Raw genomic sequence first — 19,395 nt, forward strand, 5'->3', positions numbered from 1 at the left:
AGGGAGTAGGGGTGCGTGACAGATCAGGTTTGTATATATAATTTGTATGACACTGTTCTTGGAATTGAATAGTCAGCTATAATGATATTGCTACTTTTTCTTTCAGGGAAACTGTATGTAAAAACACTGTAGGTGAAGTTTAAAACAGTTTAAAGTTCTTGATTTAATAGCAGATACAAAGCTTACAGGAAGTGGTAATATCATTAATTAGATCATCGAATAAAAGGTTGTCTGCTTTTTCTAACCTCAGGAATACAATCCTTTCATCAACTTTTCTAAAACTTCGTCTGATTTAATAATAAGCTACGTTACACTCCACTGACGACTTCTGGAAATTCCATGTATGTAAATGAAGTGCTACAGTTAAGTGAGAACACAAGTTATTGAATTCACTGATTCTCTTAAGGCTCATAATTCGTCTGCGTGGCATGTTAAGGCTTACATCACACATTAAAAAAAAAAAAAAAAAGACAAGACAAAAACACCACAACTGATTTGCTTTAGCTAAACACTGACACCAGTCATCCTGTGTTGTCTGGGATGGGAGTAAGTAATTATCTTTGTACCGCTGAGAGTTCTACCCAGTTATTACAGTGCTGCAGATCTGCAGTTAGCTCTGTAAAATTAACCTACACATGCTGAATCTGTGTCCACCTCAAAGAGCCTTCTTCTGTTGCTCTGTACAACACACCTCCTCAAGCTCTGCTTCTTCCTGCTTCTCTTTATCAGTAATTGCATGCACTCCTAAGCTGCTTTTATGTCTCTAGACAAATTTCGTAATTATTTTCTGATTATATTATAGTACTGCAAAAATATCTGCTGCCACACTGTTCTTATTTAGATTGGCTAGAACTGCAGAAAATACTGCTTTTTAAGGATCAGAGTTTTTTTATGAGATCATCTTTTTATGAAACCCTTCTATGGTTCATGAACTTGATTATTAGGTTTTAAAAAAATTCACAAAGCACTTGCATTGCTTCCCACACACACTCCTCCATGTATCACAAGTAAGTGTCTCCTCATGCTTAGAAAATGCGTAAAAAAACATGTAAATAGTCCAGAGTTTTCATTTATTGTGATTATCAGCAACAAAAAAAAATAATACAGACCCACTTGACTTCCAAGGTCTGAACTCGAAAGTACAATTTTCAGAAGCTGTCTGTTTCTAGAATGTAGAAGAAAACATGCGCCTCTGAAGAGAACAATGAATAGTGATTTCAAGGGCAGGGAATGATTGCTTATAGTGTATAGCAAGTCTGGAGTGTGTATTTAATTTATTTAACTTTTTTTTAATAGCTAAATGTGTAAAAACACATTTGCAACCAGCTCTTCAGAAAGATTTGAAAAATGTTGGGCTAAATTATTTGATCTCACTAATTTTTAATTAATAATACTTTTAAAGGTCAGGAAGTAATTCCATATGTGGAAAGTCATCACTGAAAGCTTGTTCCTAGCTTGTGTGTCAGGAAATTGAAATATAAATATTGTCCCATAAATTAAAGGGTACATCTGAGAAATACAGATACAATAAGGAATAAAGGTGAAACCACAATAACATTTCAGTGCAATAGAGAATATACCAGGGCTCCAATTAGTTTATGAAACTAATGGTATTAGGAGGACCAAATTTGCGCTATAAATCACTGAAACTTTTTTTTTAAAGAGCAAATCTTTGGAATTTTTGGGTAAAGTCTTTGAAAAGAGCTCTATTGCTTTGAAGTTATTTACTTGGTAGCACTTTATTTCCTCTGATTTATAGTCTTTTCATCCTAATAAAAGATGATCTCATATCCTTTTCTTGCAAACTGAACTGAATAATATTTTTTTTGTCTAGGCAGTGCATGGTAGTTATGCTACCTACATTTCAGTTAGGATTTTTCAAACTTTGAAAATACTCTCCCTTGTTAGAGCACACCATGCCTCAGCACAGTGTTGGAAGATGCTAATCTGTGTGCTGTAGAGCATCCTGGCTGGTAATGAATCTCTGAGCAATCAGTGCTTGGGAACCCTCAGCCTCCTGGTTGTGAATCTGATATTCTAAGGATGTTGGCATCACTAATTTCTGCAGAAGTAGTTTTTAAGAAATGGTCCGGTTCCCTGTAGGAGACTTTTAACAGGCCTTGTTCTTCTGAACCTTGTTGTTGTTCTGCTTTAGAGAAGCACGCTTAACACACAGGGAAATAGATGACTTTGTTTTGGTCACTGCTGTCTTTATGCATTTACTCAAATGTGTTTCTGTCCACAGAACAGTAATGGTAGAAGCTTTGGGTGCTCTGCTGTAAAGGACTGAAACATTTTGCGCATACAAGTTGAGGAACCACAGGAGAAGTTTATTTTATTAATTTGACTCATGGCTGAATTCCATCACGTAATAACTTTGAAGTCTTTAAAAATCCCTAGTGTAGAAGGGTAACTGCTTTCAGGAACATTACTGAACAGAGTGAATTAACCTGGAAAGGAAACAGAGTGGTTTAGCCCAGGTGGGCATCTCAGCCCGACACAGCACTTGCTCACTCCCCACCAGTGCGATGGGGGAGAGAATCAGAAGGGTGAAAGTGAGAAAAGTCGTGGGTTAAAACAGTTAAATAAGTAAAGCAAAAGCTGCACGTGCAAGCAAAGCAAAACAAGGAATTCATTCACTGCTTCCCATGGGCAGGCAGGTGTTCAGCCATCCCCAGGGCAACAGGGCTCCATCACATGTAAGGGTTACTTGGGAAGACAAACACCATAACTCCGAACATCCTCCCCTTCCTCCTTCTTCCTCCTCAGCTTTATACACTGAGCATGATGCCATATGGTCTGGGATATCCCTTTGGTCAGTTGGGGTCAGCTGTCCCAGCTGTGTCCACTCCCAGCTTCTCGTGCACCCCCAGCCCACGCGGTGGTGGGGTGGGGAGCAGAAAATGCCTTGATGTTGTGCAAGCACTGCACAGCAATAGCTAAAATATCCCTGTGTTATCAACACTGTTTTGGTCATAAACCCAAAACATACCCCCCATAGAAGCTGCTGTGAAGAAAATTAACTCTATCCCAACCAAAACCAGTACGAATAGTGGTAGCCACAGTATTGCTAACAAATCTTTATGCATGTGTAAATGATTGGCATTTACCTAATTTGAAGGACATTTTCGTCTTTCTCCTTGGTCAAAAGCAAAAGCTTTTGACAGAAAAAGAGGGTAAAAAATTGTTCTATTAGGATAACAGAATTATTGAGTTAAAAACAAGAGCATCCTTTCCCCATCCTTCCCTTTCTTCCTCCAAAAACCGGGCCTTCAAAGGTCGTAGTTGAACGGTGACTTCAATTTAATAAAAGCCATGGGGATAATGTGGTTTTTTTTTTTAAATGCCCAAGTCAGTGACTTTCAGTAGCATTTAGACTCCTTACTTGAATGAAAAAAAAAAAAAAAGTTTAAGTAACGCAGATGCAGTTTTATCCAAACGAGTAGGTCACGTTTTCAAGAGAAATAGCACGTGAACAGAACAGTGAATTAGTGCTTCATCTCATGTTCCGCCAAAAAGCAAAGGTGTTGCATTTCAACATTTTTTGATATTTTGTTGGCAGAAATTTTCCGGAGTAGTCAGCTATTAGAAGGTGCTTCAAAAAAAAAAAAAAAGGCAATCCTGCTTTATTCTTCAGATGTTTGAGAACTGCACGCTTGACTTTTAATTGTCATTGTTTACTTTGACACTATATAAATGATGTCTCTCAGCACACAAAGAAAATATTCAAGATCACTTGATACAAGTTAAGTATCTCTTTTCTTCTAATTTTTTTCCTCCTTCAGAAAGAGAGCAAAACCAAATGTCTTATTTGGGCTCAGACTATTTTTTCAGCCTCAGAGGAAATGTTTGAATTAAAATGAAACTCCTATGTCTGATTTAGTTGCATTATCTAAAGTTCTTGTTCTGTTTCTCTATGAGGAAAAAGAAGAGCTATTGATTGCCTATGTACAATTTTTTTCACACCATAAAATAACCACCAATATAGGGTTTTTTTCTTTCCTATAAATTCTATAAGCTGTGATTCTCTTATTTCAGCAGAAGGATACTGGTCTTTGAATCTTATATGAAGACTGTATTGTAATCTTCCTCTTTGCACCTAAACTGATTGATTGACAATTGCTGATTTGGATTCAGTGTTGGATATCTTGTATGCAAAGACCAGTCATGGACTTCAGCTTGTTCCGGTGGAACTGCTGCAGCACGAAAGCGTGTCTGTGGCACAGAACTGTGTTCTGTGAGAAAAGACCGCTGTCTTTCAAGATCTGACACGCACTGCAGCGATCCAGCAAACAAAAATAATTACAATCAGTACCTTAACTTAGGCATGGTGGCTTGGTTATTTTACTTCTGGGACCGTTTTGCTAATCTAGCTGGTAATTCACACACAAAAAAATAATAATCTTACCATTAAAAAAGCGCCTATTGAATAATATCTCACCAGTGAATAGAGATTATTTTTGCAATAAGGCAATTTCAGTGGATGTGGTTATCATGGGATAATCACACCCCTGGGGTACAGTCTTGTCTGTAATCTCCCAGGAGTGTAATTATTTCATGATAACTGCACCCCCTGGTGTTGCATTATTTCCATTATGAAATTCTTAGTTTTAAATATAAAGTAACTTACTTTGATCACTGGAAACTGCAAAGTAGTGTTAGAATGTTCCAGCTGTGAGGCTTACAGAGACCAACTTATAAGATTTACTTCTCCTTTACAAAGCTAAATTAGGCAATCAAAATGCTTCTTTGGGCTAAACTGATTTGCAGGGGTTTTTACTGATAAAATCCAAACTTTCAAAGTTCAAACAAGATGAAAATATCAGTTGTGGTTCTGACTTTATGGGCCACTGTGTATATATGCATGTATAAAATATGTAATATATACCAGCAAAAAACCCAGGTCACTAGCATCTAAAAGTTTGCCTGTTTTTTACAATGTTTTTTTATCATTAACTAGCAGCATCTGTTGATTTTTGTGCTTTTCTGTGCTTTTTTTTGGTGAAGCCTGAAAAGCCTTTGACTTTATTAGAACAGAGACTGGTGGGTTTTCTGTGCAAAATGTTTTGCACTAATACTGTTATTTTGCTTCAAAATTGCCTGCAACTTTCTTGGTCAGGTGAAATTAGAACAAACTAAATACCTCTTTTTCTTTTTTTTTTTTTTTCCTGCAAGCAAACTGCCTTGCTCAATGACGGTTGAAGCCGGGGACGGGGGGGATTACTAAAAAGCTATGAATGCTTACAACTTGTATTGTATGTTTTTAGAACTAATAACCTGCTAGGAATCTATTACTATCTTATGAAATAAGACTGGTGTCTCAAATGGGGAGGTAGTTTTACGAATGGTATAGTTTGACATGGGATGTTGCGATTAAAAAGGGTTCTTGTGCTCTTGGCCTGTGAAACCCCAGCCTGGAGAGTGATGGGCATCCTTCTACTTCGAATGTTTTACAGTCAAGTAGCTCCATGTGTGATCTGTCCAGTGAAATTACCAAGAAGAGTAGTGTAAAATGATTAGCATGTTGTGGAAAATTCAGGCAAATAATGGTAAAAATGTATTGAGCAACATGTATCTAGTGTCTTATAGTCTACCAAGATAAATTCTAGGTACGTCTATGTAAATGCAGCCTTCTAAAAACGCAGTATCAGCTCCTGGAGTTTGTGCCCTCTCTTTTCATTGCTTGAGAGCCCATAAACTAATTGTGGTTGTGGTTTCCATCAGTCTGTCACGTAGTGTGTTCAACTCTTCTTTAACTTTTGGGTGAAATTCCTTTCCATAGTAATCATTGAAATTATCAGACGTATGGAGGCAGCAAAGAAGGAAATCTGTATCTATGTTATATTATATCTGTATCTCACTGCATTTTTTCAGGGACAAATGTGGTACTTTTTTGTTTCCCAACGGATGAAAATCTGCATTGTATCAGGAATGCAGAAATTGATTTAAGCATTCTCCTGAATCTATAATAACAAAGAAAAGGTATTTGAATATGTTAACTGTGAATATTTGTATAAACGGTCACCTGAAGAAACATACAGTGTATGAAGCCTTCCTTTATGATCTGCAGCTGAGACCTTTGATTGTGAACAGTAGGATTCTTAACTAAATCTTCACCTAGTTTAAGAACTGTCACATTTTAGAATAATCCTCCATTTATGTTTCAGAAGCCTCTATATTTGGTGTGAATGCATAAAATACAGGTTTCTATTAGAAGTCTTGTGCTTAGCATTTGAGCAGTAAGTAGGGATTCCTATAGCAGTTTGATAATGTTAAATGGTTTTTACTACTCAAAAAAAAAAAAGTAAAAAGGAAACTCGGGTTTCTCTGAAATGCCCTATGACAAAAGCCTGGCAAATTATACTGAAATTCTGTGATAAAGTGTTAAATTCAGTTGAACTACAGACCCGCTGAAGAAGAGCTAATTAAAAGCCAGAGGTTTTTTTATTCATTGATTTCTCTCAATGCCAACTGCAGCAGTTGCTTTGAAGTGTAAATATGGTCTGAATGCAGTCGTCTCTGAAATAGATGGGAAAATTATCAGTAAAAAATGATCAATTCTGAATTAGTGGAGGCAGCATAAATTTGCTATGTTCTTCATGACCAGGATCATGATCACATAATTTTGATAATAGCTCTTTGTCCTGTAGATAAATAGGTGTCCACTCATATCTCTGTCACAACCGCAATAAAAGTTCACAGACGATACAGTGCGATTAGGCTCAGTCTGTAATTTTTTTCCATTTTTGTTCAATTTCCTTTGAAGCCATATTTAAAAAAAAAAATATGAAACTCTGTGGATAGCACAAAAAAAAGTATATGAATGTATTGACAAAACTGTCTGCCAGTTTCAAAGTTAGTTTCTCTTTTAAAGCAAAACCTAAAGAACCTTGTATCATATGCTATGCCTTTGCTACCACCCAGAGAAGGCAGAGTTCTGAATTCCAAGTATATTCATCCTTCGTGTGATTGTGTGCTAAACTGAAACCCACCGGCAGAATGGTTTTCTAAAAACTAGTTAATGTGAAAGAGCTGTTTGCATGTGTATGTGTATATTTTTCACAGCGGAGCATAGCCTTAGCATCCCTGCTACTTAGAAAATCAAATTTCAGTTTGGAAGAGTTATGGCCTCATGTTGTCCAAGATGTATAGAAGGCGGAATAAAGACAACATGCTTTAGGCCTATTTTGCTAATAAAACATACGTAGTAATAAAGGATAAGCCTTGAAAGTATCTTGTCTTTGATTCATAAATTAATTTTTAAGCATGGGAGTGGAGTATACTGAGTGTGATGTATACTGACGAATTTGTAGCAGATAGGTCAGTGTGCTTTGTTTTCATTTACGTTCATGTAAATTATCTCTCTATTACCAAGTCAGGAGAAGTCTGACGGTATGATAATGGTGATATTTTTAGATTAAGAAGATCACATCTATAAATCAAAAGATGTCCCACACCAGAACACATTCTCAGGAAGGGGAAGCTCTACAGAAGCCCTATTCTGAGGAATCTGTTTTGATGATACACAAAACAAGCATTAGTTAAAATAAAGGTAAAAAAGTTGTAATTAAAATGACATCATAAAGAATCTGCTGCTTTTTTCAGTAACTTTTATATTGAGTAGTATGTTTTGTTTCATGACAGTACATAACAGCAGCCACTATCAAAGTACAACTGGTTACTGTAATTTCTGCTGCCACAGGTGCGAATAGGGGTTACACTATTACTGCTTCTTATCTCTTTGCTTTCGCTATGTATTCCACAATAAAAACCCATTTAAAACTTAATTGATTGCAAAGAATAATTCAGTTTGCTCATCTGCACTGGTGACAGCAGTGAAAGCTTTTATCAATAAATTGAGCAGACACTGTCAAGTCTATGCATCATGAGTAGATAGAAGTAAAACTGCTATTTTTGGTGATACTGGCAATCATAACATTATGGTCTGTCCTTACTGCCGCTGAAACCGTTGCAGAAAAAGTGATATTAAATCACAGTCGTTATGAAAAGAGGTTTTAGCATACTGTTCTGTAATATTGGATAATTTGAAAAATGTGCTTTAGACATTTTAATGGAGGCCTGCTAGATGGTGTGTTACAGCGAGCATTGTTCTCCCAAGAGGAGCCCTGTGCCCGTGCCTCTTAGAGGAAGCATTCTGGGAACCACAGCGCGTTACATACACTCTGCATTTGTAGCTTCAAGAGAAGGACAAGACAAAATCAAAAATGATAGCCGCTATAGGTCTCTCTTGTTTCTGGGCGGGGAGCGGGGATAAGTAGTAAGGTGGGGTAGGAGAGCTTGCTGTAAGCTGGGCATTTAAGTGATTGAAATCCAGAATTATATTTCCCCCCCAGGTTGTTTAATAGAAGCAGAATCGATTCTGTTAAACTCATCTCAGTTAAGTGTGATAAGAAATCGGAGTGCTCTTTGTTATAAAAAAGCAATTTGACAACATGTTGTAGAAATCCTCGGATGATATATATCCTTCTGCAATCCGGTATAATTGATGCTCACGTAGGCTTCAGAAAAATTCTGTTTACCACTCTTCTGTTTATTTAATTGTACAAATATTATAAAGTAATTGTACAAATATTATAAAGATGCACCAATAGCTGTCAAGCTATGGTCGCACTCAGGTTGTACTTTGAGAAGACTAAAATCCTTCTTTTCACGCTTCATTGAATGGTTTGAGTTTCCAGATTTTGTGCCCTAACTCTGAGTCAACTGAGCTATCTGGATTTTTTCCTTAAATAGTGTCTTAAGCAGAAGATAATGGAGAGAATTAATGCAGCAAGAACTTCTGTGGGAAGTAAGAAGCAGGAAGAAACTGTAGTCTATTTGCTTGACAACACTATTTCTTGAGAATTATAAAGACCATGAAATGAAAAAATATTTTTAAAATCCTTTAGTGGGTCTCTAACTATGGAGCCTCTTTTGTGCAAGCCCTGAATATAACTTTAAGTACCTGTAGCTGTAGAAAACTTAACAAGTTGTCAGTTGTCTTAATGCACAAAAATAAGTATGATATCAGCATGCAATTAATTCCACTATATGATAAAAAGCTTTTCCGAGACTATGAATTAATTTAAAGCAGATAAATGTTTTAGTTTAAAACAAGTGTCATCTGGAAAAGTTTTAAAGGTTTTTTTCTTTTCTTTTTTTTTTCCCTATCAAAATGTAAATTCCAGAAAATAAGCTTGACAGTCATATTCAAAAATAGCAAGGTACTGTGTTTGACTTATTTCAGAAAGAATAAGAAGCAGATGATGAAACATTGTAACTTTGAAGTTATTTTTAGTTTGCTGGTGGATGAATGCTGAGAGACTAGTTGTTAGAAGTCGTAGCAATCATCTATTTTTACAGGATTCCTGTCTCTAATGTTCTGTCAACTCATGGCATAATGTCATCTCTAGATGGTTTCACCTGCATGAGATCACACAGGTGGCTCCTTCACAGACTGTCGCACAAGTCCGTAGGGAATGCATGTATGAGGACATCAGTTTTCACAGTACACAAAGTATTTTTCTATGCCTGATGTAGGAGTGATTTCTTGCAAGTTGACGGGAGCTGTTCAAGAGTACTTGGCTAACATCAGTTCCCAAGATTTTAGCCAACTGAGAGCCTCTCAGCTCAAACTTACCATCTGTTTTACAGTTTATGACTTAATTGGAATGTAAACAGATGAAGATATATGGCTATCAGGTATACTTGGTACCATTTTTTCTGAAGATCTTGGAGGGTGTAGTCATAACCCAAAGACAGGTGAAAAGACTTACCTCTGGCTAATTTCTTTTCAGTAATTTTACTTTTCAGTTAAGCCTCTCTAATTCTCTGAAATTAACAGCGTGTTTTTAGACAGTGTCTGCTACCAGAGCAATAAGGCCTGATGCTACTAGTGAATACCAAGGAATGGTACGCAGAGAGGCTCCTGCTTATACTTATTGCTAGAAGCAGGAGAGCATAGAGAGGTCGCACCTGTGGGGAGGAGTGGACAGGACGGATGACCCAAAACTGACCAACGGGGTATTCCATCCCATCGACATCATGCTCTGTATAAAAGCTGAGGGATCAAAGGGGTCAGGCTCTTTCTTCGGTGGCCAGTGTCCAAGGAGGACTCTGTCTGTTCATCTACCTTTGATCCCAATCCATGCGTTCCTGAATCCAGATCCTGAGTTCAGCTCCCATCCGTTGCTGAGTCCAGTCTGGGACGTTCCCAGTGCCTGACGGTGATGTGATCCTCATCCTGGGAGCTTGATACGGGTTGTATATATTGTATATATATTTTTTCTTATTAATATTATCATCTTTTTATTATTTTATTATTAATATTTCATTAGTTTAATTTCTTTTCAACTCCTAAGTCTCTCTCTCTCTCCTCCTCTGAAGGGAGAAAGGTTAAAGAGAGCATCTGTCATTTGTTCAGCGGCTGGTCCTGCCCAAGCCACGCCATTTACCAGGCAAACCAAGTTTGATCACGCTGGGCATAGTCTCGTCTCCAGCAAGCAGGACTCCGCAATCAATTCACACCAAACAAAGGAAGAGGCCCTCTACCAGCCAGTATGCTGGTGGCTTCAAGATTTAAGCTTTAGCTCCTAAATAAGGAAAACCTCTCTTCAGACCTCTCTTAAGTGAGGTTCAGTGTTTGCAGTTTCTTTTACCGTTTTTATCTCCCTCATTTGTATTACCCAGGAGAAATCCTCTACTTAATTTTATAGTGTGGAAATAGGAATGTGATTGTTTGCTCACACATTCAGGCATCTTCATCTCTTAAGACTGTGTGAAGAAGCAGCCCAAAAAAAAGTGTGTTACAACCCTCCGTGCTGTCATGTAAAATAGGTGTGCCGAGGAATCTCAGGAGACCTCAAACTGTCACTGATATTTCAAAGAAAATCAGATCTGCCTATCAAAATCATTAAAGTTAATCATGTTGAGGCATGGATGGGAAAAGAAAGTCTCCAAGCATTTGATTCCTTTGATTCCAAGCAAAGGAGTTCCATTATGAGAGTAAATATTTTCTTGATTCTCGTTGTTGTGTTGCAGAAAGCAGGTAGTGATAGAGGTTTGCTATTAAGTTGTGCAGCCGTTGTCAGATATAATGTCTTGATTGAACTTCTTGTCCTGGACTTGTAACCAGAAAGAAAGTAGTCTCTTTAGGCTTCCCAGATCAGATACTGTTTTCTCCCTGTCGTGGTCTACTTGAACAAACACAGCGATGCAGCCTTGCTGTCATTGGGCAGCAGAACTTTTGAGAAGTTCAGTGGCATCAGCTGTTCAGACAAAAAGCGCGAGCAGGTTTACCTGCGTCGTCCTCAAAAATGTTGATATATTTTAAACTGCAAAGATCACACGCTGCAAGAGAGTCCTCCAGAATCAACTGTAATGGACAGTGTGCTTCTGGCGTGCCTGGCTGGGGTCTGCACACGGAAGGGTTGTGAAACAGGACTGTGTTTTGAGTGTACTTTCCTTTATGGGCTTGTTTTATTTTCTGAATCTCATTTCCTAGGGTTTTCTAAAACCTTTTATGTATAAAGCTTCATGGAGATTCTTGCATCTCCTCACAAGCTAGGATGAGCCTAAATTACTATTTCCCTCACTATTAAAGAGAGACCAAACCAGGCATCATTTATTTTATAAACCACTTTAGTCTCAAGGTTCTGTAGGTGCATTTGATGTAATTTGTATACATCCACAAAACAGGAATAACAGTGATTTGTTACCTGTCCTTGTCATGGTAATACCATGCTGCAACTAAAAAACTGTAGCTGGAGCTATGAGCGTGTCCTTGATGTCATTAACAAACAGAGAAACAGAACTCATATAAATTTATTTTTAGCTTAGTTTGCTTTCCTTCTAAGCTTACCTGTGTTTTTAGTTTTTAAACCTAGTGCTGATTTTGCCTCTAAAAAGCATATGGAAGCTACTCAAAAGTTTGCGTGTGGTTTCATGTTGGATCCCAGCTTGAGCAGCCACTACAGGTCTCTTGTTCACTTGCATCAATCTGTGAGTTACAGCACGACTGATGTCCACTGGGCACAAATGCACAAAAATCAATAGTATTGTGCATTCATTATCAGCTTTTTGTGTAAAAGAGGAAATTATTTTGCCTACCTCTTTCTAGTGTAATGCACAAAGAATGCCTGAAAGGTCTGTTTCTTGAAACTAATTTTGAACTGTGCTTTTGAAGGCGGATTCGCCTTCGTGCCTCGCTGGTCTCGATTCTGCCTGTAGTCCCTGTATGGAACCACAGAGTTAGGGCTTCTGTCTTAGTTCTTTTGCTAATCTCCTGTATACATTTGGATAAGTTGTGTTCATCTATTTATCTAATCATGGTAATGAGGATAATTAGGTGTCCCATACACGTCAAAATGTGTACAATGCTGAGACACTGGAGGGAGAATAGCTGGTAAGTTAGTTAGGTCACTTTGTTAGGGAGTGGTTCCTACTGCCTTTCAGTAACAAGGGGGATTCCAGGCTTCAATCTGGTCACATGTTTTGGGTGTCTTCAAGATGGTGAAATCTTCTTTCATGACTCTACACTTTGTCTCCGTTCAGCTTCCTCTTACAGGGTATTTGACTGAATCGCATGGCTGTTTTTTGTGGCCTTTTCAAATCAAGACATCACCTGGTGCCAAATTCTGTTGTTAGGTTTCTGTCTTGTGTTGGTTTCTGTTCCAGCCAGAGTAGATTTGGGCAAGCAGAGCAAGGTTTTAAGTCTGAAATATGCAAAAAATGTAAACACTGGTGCCCATATACATTTATTAACAATCAGTGAGCTTACTTTTACACTATAAGATGTAAAAAGAAAAATCACTTTTGGTAAAATATATGGGAGGGGGGAATAACCCCCTACTTAACAGAAGTGTAAACTCAAGGAAAGACTAAAAGGTATCTCATTAGAAAATTCTTTTGCCTGGCAAAATAAGGAACTTGTGAATGTAAAGTCAGTAAACCATATTCAAGGTTTTATCCTCTTCCTTCCTGCTTTACCCATAGGCCTGTTTGTTTCTGTAAGCAGTGTATTTATTATACAGGAAAACTGACAAAAAGTTGGAGTTGGCATTGTTTTGAGAAAGTGCTGTTTTACTTTCCATATATTTTCCGTAGTAAAAATCTCCCTTCCCATACTTCTCTGTGTTAAAAAATGTATGAGTTTTGTCCATCTCCACAACTAAGAAACTCTTAAAACCACAAAGCAGGATCGGTATGTTTCACCAGAGTAGTTAATCTTATCATTTACAGTTAGTTTACTGAAGTAATGGTAATTGTTAGTTATTTTACATCCCTTCTAATTAATATTTACCTTGTACAGTAGTGCTAATTCATTGAGAGTAAGGTTAGTGAATGAACTAGTGAGAAAATGTACTGAAAGTAACCTAACAAAAGTGTGTATGTTTAGGATGAAGGATCAGACAAGTACATGAGGTTTTGGCGATCACAGGTATTCAATTAAAGCAAAAGAGTGAGTTACTGGGTTTACAAATTATGCCGTCAAGTCTGAACGATCCAAAATACATCTTGTATTTTACTCCTTGTTAGATGTTTACAAAGAAAAATAAAATGTGCCTAAAAACACCTACTGTAATGCAATATATAGCATATTTCTTAAACTGTCGAAACAGAAATCTCTGAGGAGATAGCAGCCTAGAGACCTGGCATATCTGGTGGTCCCTAGAATAAGTACAGACGTAGATAATTTTTGCATGTATTTATTTATTTTCCATATGTATATTGAGTTTCTACTAATGGTTACTTTTTACATTTAAGTTCCAAAATTTGTGTCGTTCTGAAAAATGTGATACGAAAAATGTCGTATGGAGAAATAAGGATTAGTGACATATTAAAAGTGCATTTTGCCATTGTTTTAAGGGAGAGGAGGCCCCTATGAGTCTTACTTAATGTGCTTTCTTTAGGTTTCCTGTGCCTTTTTACTATACTAAAAATATATTACTAGACTTACCTAAATATATTGTTTTCAACATGGCAAAGTTACATAAGAGAATCCCCTTGTACTTAAAGAAAAATGCAATTATTTTCTATTCTGAATCTCCAGACTGCTGTTTTAGAAAATCATATCTGATTATTTGCTCAGCAGAAGATTATTGAGTTGATTTAGCTGTGATTTTACTTAACAAAGCTTCAACTGAATTCCCACTGTGGAGTCCAAAAAAGGTAGAGAGATATAAATGATACATTCAAACTGTGATTTTTGTGAACAGGGCCATCAATGCACCCCTCGGAGCTAATAGCGGAGATGAGAAACAGTGGGTTTGCACTGAAACAAAATGTGCTGGGGAGAAACTTGACCGCAAATGATCCATCACAGGTAATGATCTTTTTACCAGTAAGCTGAAAATGTCTATAAATCTAAATGTGATTGCTTGTGAATTGCTACTTAATGTTTTCAAATATGCATATCCATAGGAAAGCTGAATAGCTATACCAGTAGAAAAATGTCCAAAAACTTACTGTTTTCCATCTCCCCATTTTCAGTCAGAATGGTGAATCATAAATTACTTCTTTTAAAACCACATATAATAAATTAAATCCCTCCTCTGGGTGACTAGAAATAGAATTTTTCATAAAGGGGATGGTTAGGGGATTTGCCGCATACTTCTGATGCAATGCTAGCCTTTGGATTAAGTTTGAGGAAGTATGCGCAAATAATGCACAAATAATGCACAATAATATTGACAGGAATGCTGTATCTGAAGAGTTTTTTACTTGATTGACTATTGTTACATCGGGTATTTCTGGGAGTGAAAATGTTTAATTGTTTTTACTTAGATTGCAGAAGGTACATTTCTGATTCAGGTGCTTTAATAAAAATGTAAAGTGAAAATTTCGTAAACACTCCTTGGGTGAGCCGCCATGAAATACCCTTTGTTCATCTGGCAGGGTAGTCAAACCACTAGTAAACAGGGATGACGACCCTCAGCTGGTCTTGAAATCTTGAGTAAATCAACAATTCATTGTGTCTCCACAGATGGATGTACATTTAAAAAAGCTAGGTACCCCAGAAAAATGTAGCATATGGGCATTGTTAAATGAATCACAGTGATATCGGTATGTTTGGTTTATGTTAGGTATGGTGGGGTTTTTTTGGAAGAGCTTTTTAATCTTTATTTCTTCTTTGCCCTCCTGAGTGTGGCTAAAATTAAAAACATCACGGTGGAGAACTGTAGCGTACCAGATGCACGTAATTGGAAGAATTCAGGGTCTTCAAAGTAGCTATGCTTTGCTGATTGCGTTACTGTATGTAGATTATATGATTACAGTATTTTGCATTGCTAGAACACTTTATGAACGTTTAAAGACTAATAACACAACAGTGAGGTAGATGTGTGTTAATACCCATTTTCCTAATGACTAAACCGAGACAGAAAAGTAATTTGCTTAAATTACTCTGGGTTCGAGCAGGACTAGCATCTTACCTATTCATCCAAGCATGATAACAATGGAGTGACTTATCCTGGGGAATCACGTGGGCTCCAAAATTGGCTCGTTTTTATTAACTATTTCAGAAATGTTTCTTTCCCTAGCAGTGATTTTTTTTCATATGTTACTAATAACTCCTGTTGTATAACCCCCCCAATTATAACACCTACTCAGCTTTGAGGCAGTTTGCTGCTCTTTCCAAAGAGTCTTAAGCTGACTTAGTAATACAGATGTGTTTGTGCCTGTGCAAAAATACAGTGTATAGAGGCATCGCTTTTAATACAGAAAGCTGAATGAAGAGGTTATTTTTATATATAACTACTTAATGTCTTACCACTTATTCCTAGGAATTTGTTGCAAGCGAAGGAGAGGATGATCCAGAAGTTGAATTTTTAAAATCACTGTCAACCAAACAAAAACAGAAACTTCTAAGGTAAGTGTGGTACCTAGGGAGGGGATCTGTATCGCCAGTGGTTCTGACTCCATGATTGTCCCCGTAGCTCTTCTAAGCCATTGAAGAATTTAGCACCGTCAGTACAGAAGAAAATCAGCTTAGTTTAACGTACAGTTGACCACAAATGGCATTCTGCAGCATAGTTTTTTAATCCAGTTGTTTTAATCTGTCTGTTCTCATCTACTTGTGATGCCTTTGCACTGGGGCTTGTTTCCAGTTTAACTGGGACGCTGAAATAATAACAACTGGCTCACTGAAGGTGCTGTCAGTAGCTATTTTAAAATATTATTTTGCACTCCAGTGTTCACAGTATCTTCTTCCAGGCTAAAAATTCTATGTGCTTATTTACTGGTTTACAATTTGGCAAAGTTTGCTATCTTCTCCTGTGCGGCTACACTGGACCTGACGTTGCACCCCAGGGCCAAGGTTGGCGTAGCTCCACGCTGCGCTCGGATCAGGGCTTAGAGTTTGCTGCGCCAGCAGAGGGAGCTCCCCGTGGCTTTGTAGTTAGAATAAAAAGTTAATGAGGTTTTCGTTCTTTCCTTCTGCCCTACTGATTTCATATTTTAGGTGGCTTTTTTTTTCCTCTCTGTTAATTTGCAACGTTATCTTGAAATAACCTGAAAATGTTTAAAATTAAAAATATTAACTAGTGCCCAGTAGAATTATCACTAATTAAAACAGACTTTTAGGTTAAAAGACATTCTGTATATGGGGAGTGAGAGGAGGGGAGAAGAGTGAACGGCTGAGCAGGTACATGAAGTATTTGCATATATAATAAATAATTCTCTGAAAACAGTTGGCATATTTTATGTTGCTTTTAAGTAAGGAATGTGTATGTAGTTTGAGTAATTTAAAACGGTATTTTATTTGAACTTCTGGTGGCCCAACACAATGAAATTATAGTTTGAAAGTTGAAGTTCGGTAAATATTTGAGTCCTTTAGATTTTACTAGTTTGAAGGGATTTTATTTTTAATACACTGAAAGTAATTTCGCTATTCAGTCACTGATTTTTTGAGAAGAATAAACACAGAAATCAAAATAAAAACTAGGTGAAATCAGTCAAATAGCAGTGAATGCGCGTGCATGATGGAATATTGTACTTGTGGCTAGAAAATTTAAATTTTTAGTTGTGATGGGTTATTGAAAATACCCGTATTATTTGCCTGGAGAATTCAGAGACGTAGGCTTTAGAGTCTCAGTTTCCATCATTAATAGAAAGTGAATGCTGATTGCATTTTTTTTCATTTTCAAAATCTCTTAAAAAAATGCACAAACAAAAGCAACAATAATTTTCCAAAGTCTCCAGAGCAGGCTGTCAAGGGAAAAAAAAAGCCCTATGGAATGTATTTATTCCTAGTTACAAGGCCAAATTTGACGTATCTTACTTACCTTTTTTAAAATTAAAGAATTAAAAAATCCTATTCCGCCCATTTTGAGGGAGCAGCTGTGCATTAAAGGAGGATTCTTACTATGGTTAACATCAGGTTAGAAGTTTAAAAATAATACTTTGCTGAAAGAGGAGAGGAATTCAACATGTTTTTATGGAAAATAGTGTATTTACTGTGTAGGTCATCAAAAGTAGTGAACTTTAGAAAGACAGTGACTTTGTAATTTAGAGTATCTTAACTCATCTGATTGCACTACTCTTCTATTTTGGAAATAAAAGGAAGTTGGATCGTCTGGAGAAGAAAAAGAAAAAGAAAGACAGAAAGAAGAAAAAGCAGCAAAAGAAAAAAAGCAAAAGTAAACACAAGAAGCATAAGATGAGATCCTCTTCCTCATCCTCCAGTGAGACTTCAGTAAGCAGCAGCGATAGCGAGACTGACAGCAGAGATAAAGCAGCACAAAAGAAGAGGTATTCTAAGAAAAGAAAAAAAGACAAGTTTTCAGAGGCTAGCAGCAGCAGCGATTCAGAAGGAAAGGCAAAGACTAGGAAGGAAAAACTTTATGAAGATCTCTCCAGTAGTCACGGTAACAAGGACAAAGATAGGGAGAAGTACAGACTTTTAAAGCGAGATAGTTCTGCAGAGAACAACAAATGGAGCTCCTGTGAGGGGGAAAGAAAGTCCAAAAGCAGATACCATAGCACCAGCAAGAGAGAGACTGAAAGAAAGGAGAGGGACAGTAGAAGCCAAAGCGTGGATGAGGGGAGCAGGAGAAGTCCTTGCACTAGTCACGGCCGTTCCAGGCAAAGGCAAATACGACAAAGTCCAAGTCAAAGCCCTGGTGAAGAGCGGCACAGGAGAAATGAAACCAGAAGCCCCAGCACGGATGTGCACAGAGAGAAGAAAAAATACAGGGAGAGCTATGGGGACAAGTGCAGTAAAGCGGAACACAGAGAAAGGAGCAGACGCAGTAGAAGCAGAAGCAGAGAGAGGAAAAAAAACAGATAGTGTAGGGGACAGGTGCAAACAAGAATGTCTCCGTTTTGTGATGAATACCTTTAACAAGGGCTCAATTATGTATCGCTGTTCATTTTACAGCCTCTGTAACTAGCATTTCCTACATAAAGGCAACAGCATCATTTCTGTAATGCTGGAATATTTGTAAATTAGGTATAAATGTTATGGTATTTTTCTTACTGTATAAATATACTTGTTGGCAAATACCTCTTGTATACATGCAGTAATTCATAGACCTGATTTTAGGGTTTTAAAATACTTCGGAGCAGTATGTGATATTCTTGGTTTTGTCGATGATGATTTCTGTTTAGATGCAACCGTGAGGGGAAGCAGAGAGTAATTTGGGAAGTGACACGGGATATGTTAAATGATAACAAACATTTGAGAGAGTTCTGGATAAAATCCATGCTTCGGATATCAAAACATTGTATTGGAGAGAGTGGTTTGTTGGTTTTTTTCATACTGAAGCATTTTTCCTAAATTTCCCTGTAAGAGATCAATTTCATGAGTTAAAACAAGAGAGAGACATAGTTCACATAAGTGTATAGCCAACATTTTTTGACCTCCTGCAGTGTACAGCTTGGTCGGGGCTGTCTAAACATCTTGAACCCCCGTTGGTATGTGTCAGTACAATGTCAAGTTATTGTTCAATAATCTCTCAAGACATGAAAAGAATATTTACTGCCTCGACTGTTTCAGGTATTTCATTGTTTGTGGTAGAAGGTTAATGTAAATAGTCATGTTTTTGTTTTCATGAAACAAACTTTTTTTTTTTAAATGATTGTCGGTCATTTTCTGCACACACTGTTATGAAGATGAACTTCCATAATAAAATACCTTATTCTTTAAAAACAGAAAGACTTGCTGCCGTCTCTAGAGTTCTGAATCAGTACGAATGCACAAAGCAGCACTTCATGAGGTTTCTGTTGCAGAGGAAACACTTCTCTGCCCTTTCAGGGTGGCAGATGGAAGTATATTACTTAGGGGACAGGGGAAAAGGCGTCACCGTACTCGGTATCCTGGCAAGCAGCTCTCTTCCCCTCCTCACTCACAGGACAAGCAGGACTGTCGTTTATTCCCAGTCCACTTCTGCTTCTTAA

The 19,395-nt window shown here is 37.4% G+C and overlaps 1 protein-coding gene across 2 annotated transcripts in view; it reads left to right on the plus strand.

Moving 5' to 3' along the window:
• CIRSR (corepressor of RBPJ and splicing regulator) overlaps positions 1-19,142 on the plus strand; it is a 24,859-nt gene extending 5,717 nt beyond the window's left edge. For both annotated transcript variants that reach the window (XM_074594844.1, XM_074594845.1), the window contains 3 exons: positions 14,217-14,323; positions 15,783-15,868; positions 17,560-19,142. In XM_074594844.1, the coding sequence (XP_074450945.1) occupies positions 14,217-14,323; positions 15,783-15,868; positions 17,560-18,286 (920 nt within the window). In that variant the 3' untranslated portion in view covers positions 18,287-19,142. The remainder of the gene's footprint in view (positions 1-14,216; positions 14,324-15,782; positions 15,869-17,559) is intronic.
• The last annotated feature ends 253 nt before the right edge of the window (positions 19,143-19,395 follow it).

The sequence above is a fragment of the Larus michahellis genome, chromosome 7 (assembly GCF_964199755.1).
Source record: "Larus michahellis chromosome 7, bLarMic1.1, whole genome shotgun sequence".
In the NCBI taxonomy this organism is placed as follows: Eukaryota; Metazoa; Chordata; class Aves; order Charadriiformes; family Laridae; genus Larus; species Larus michahellis.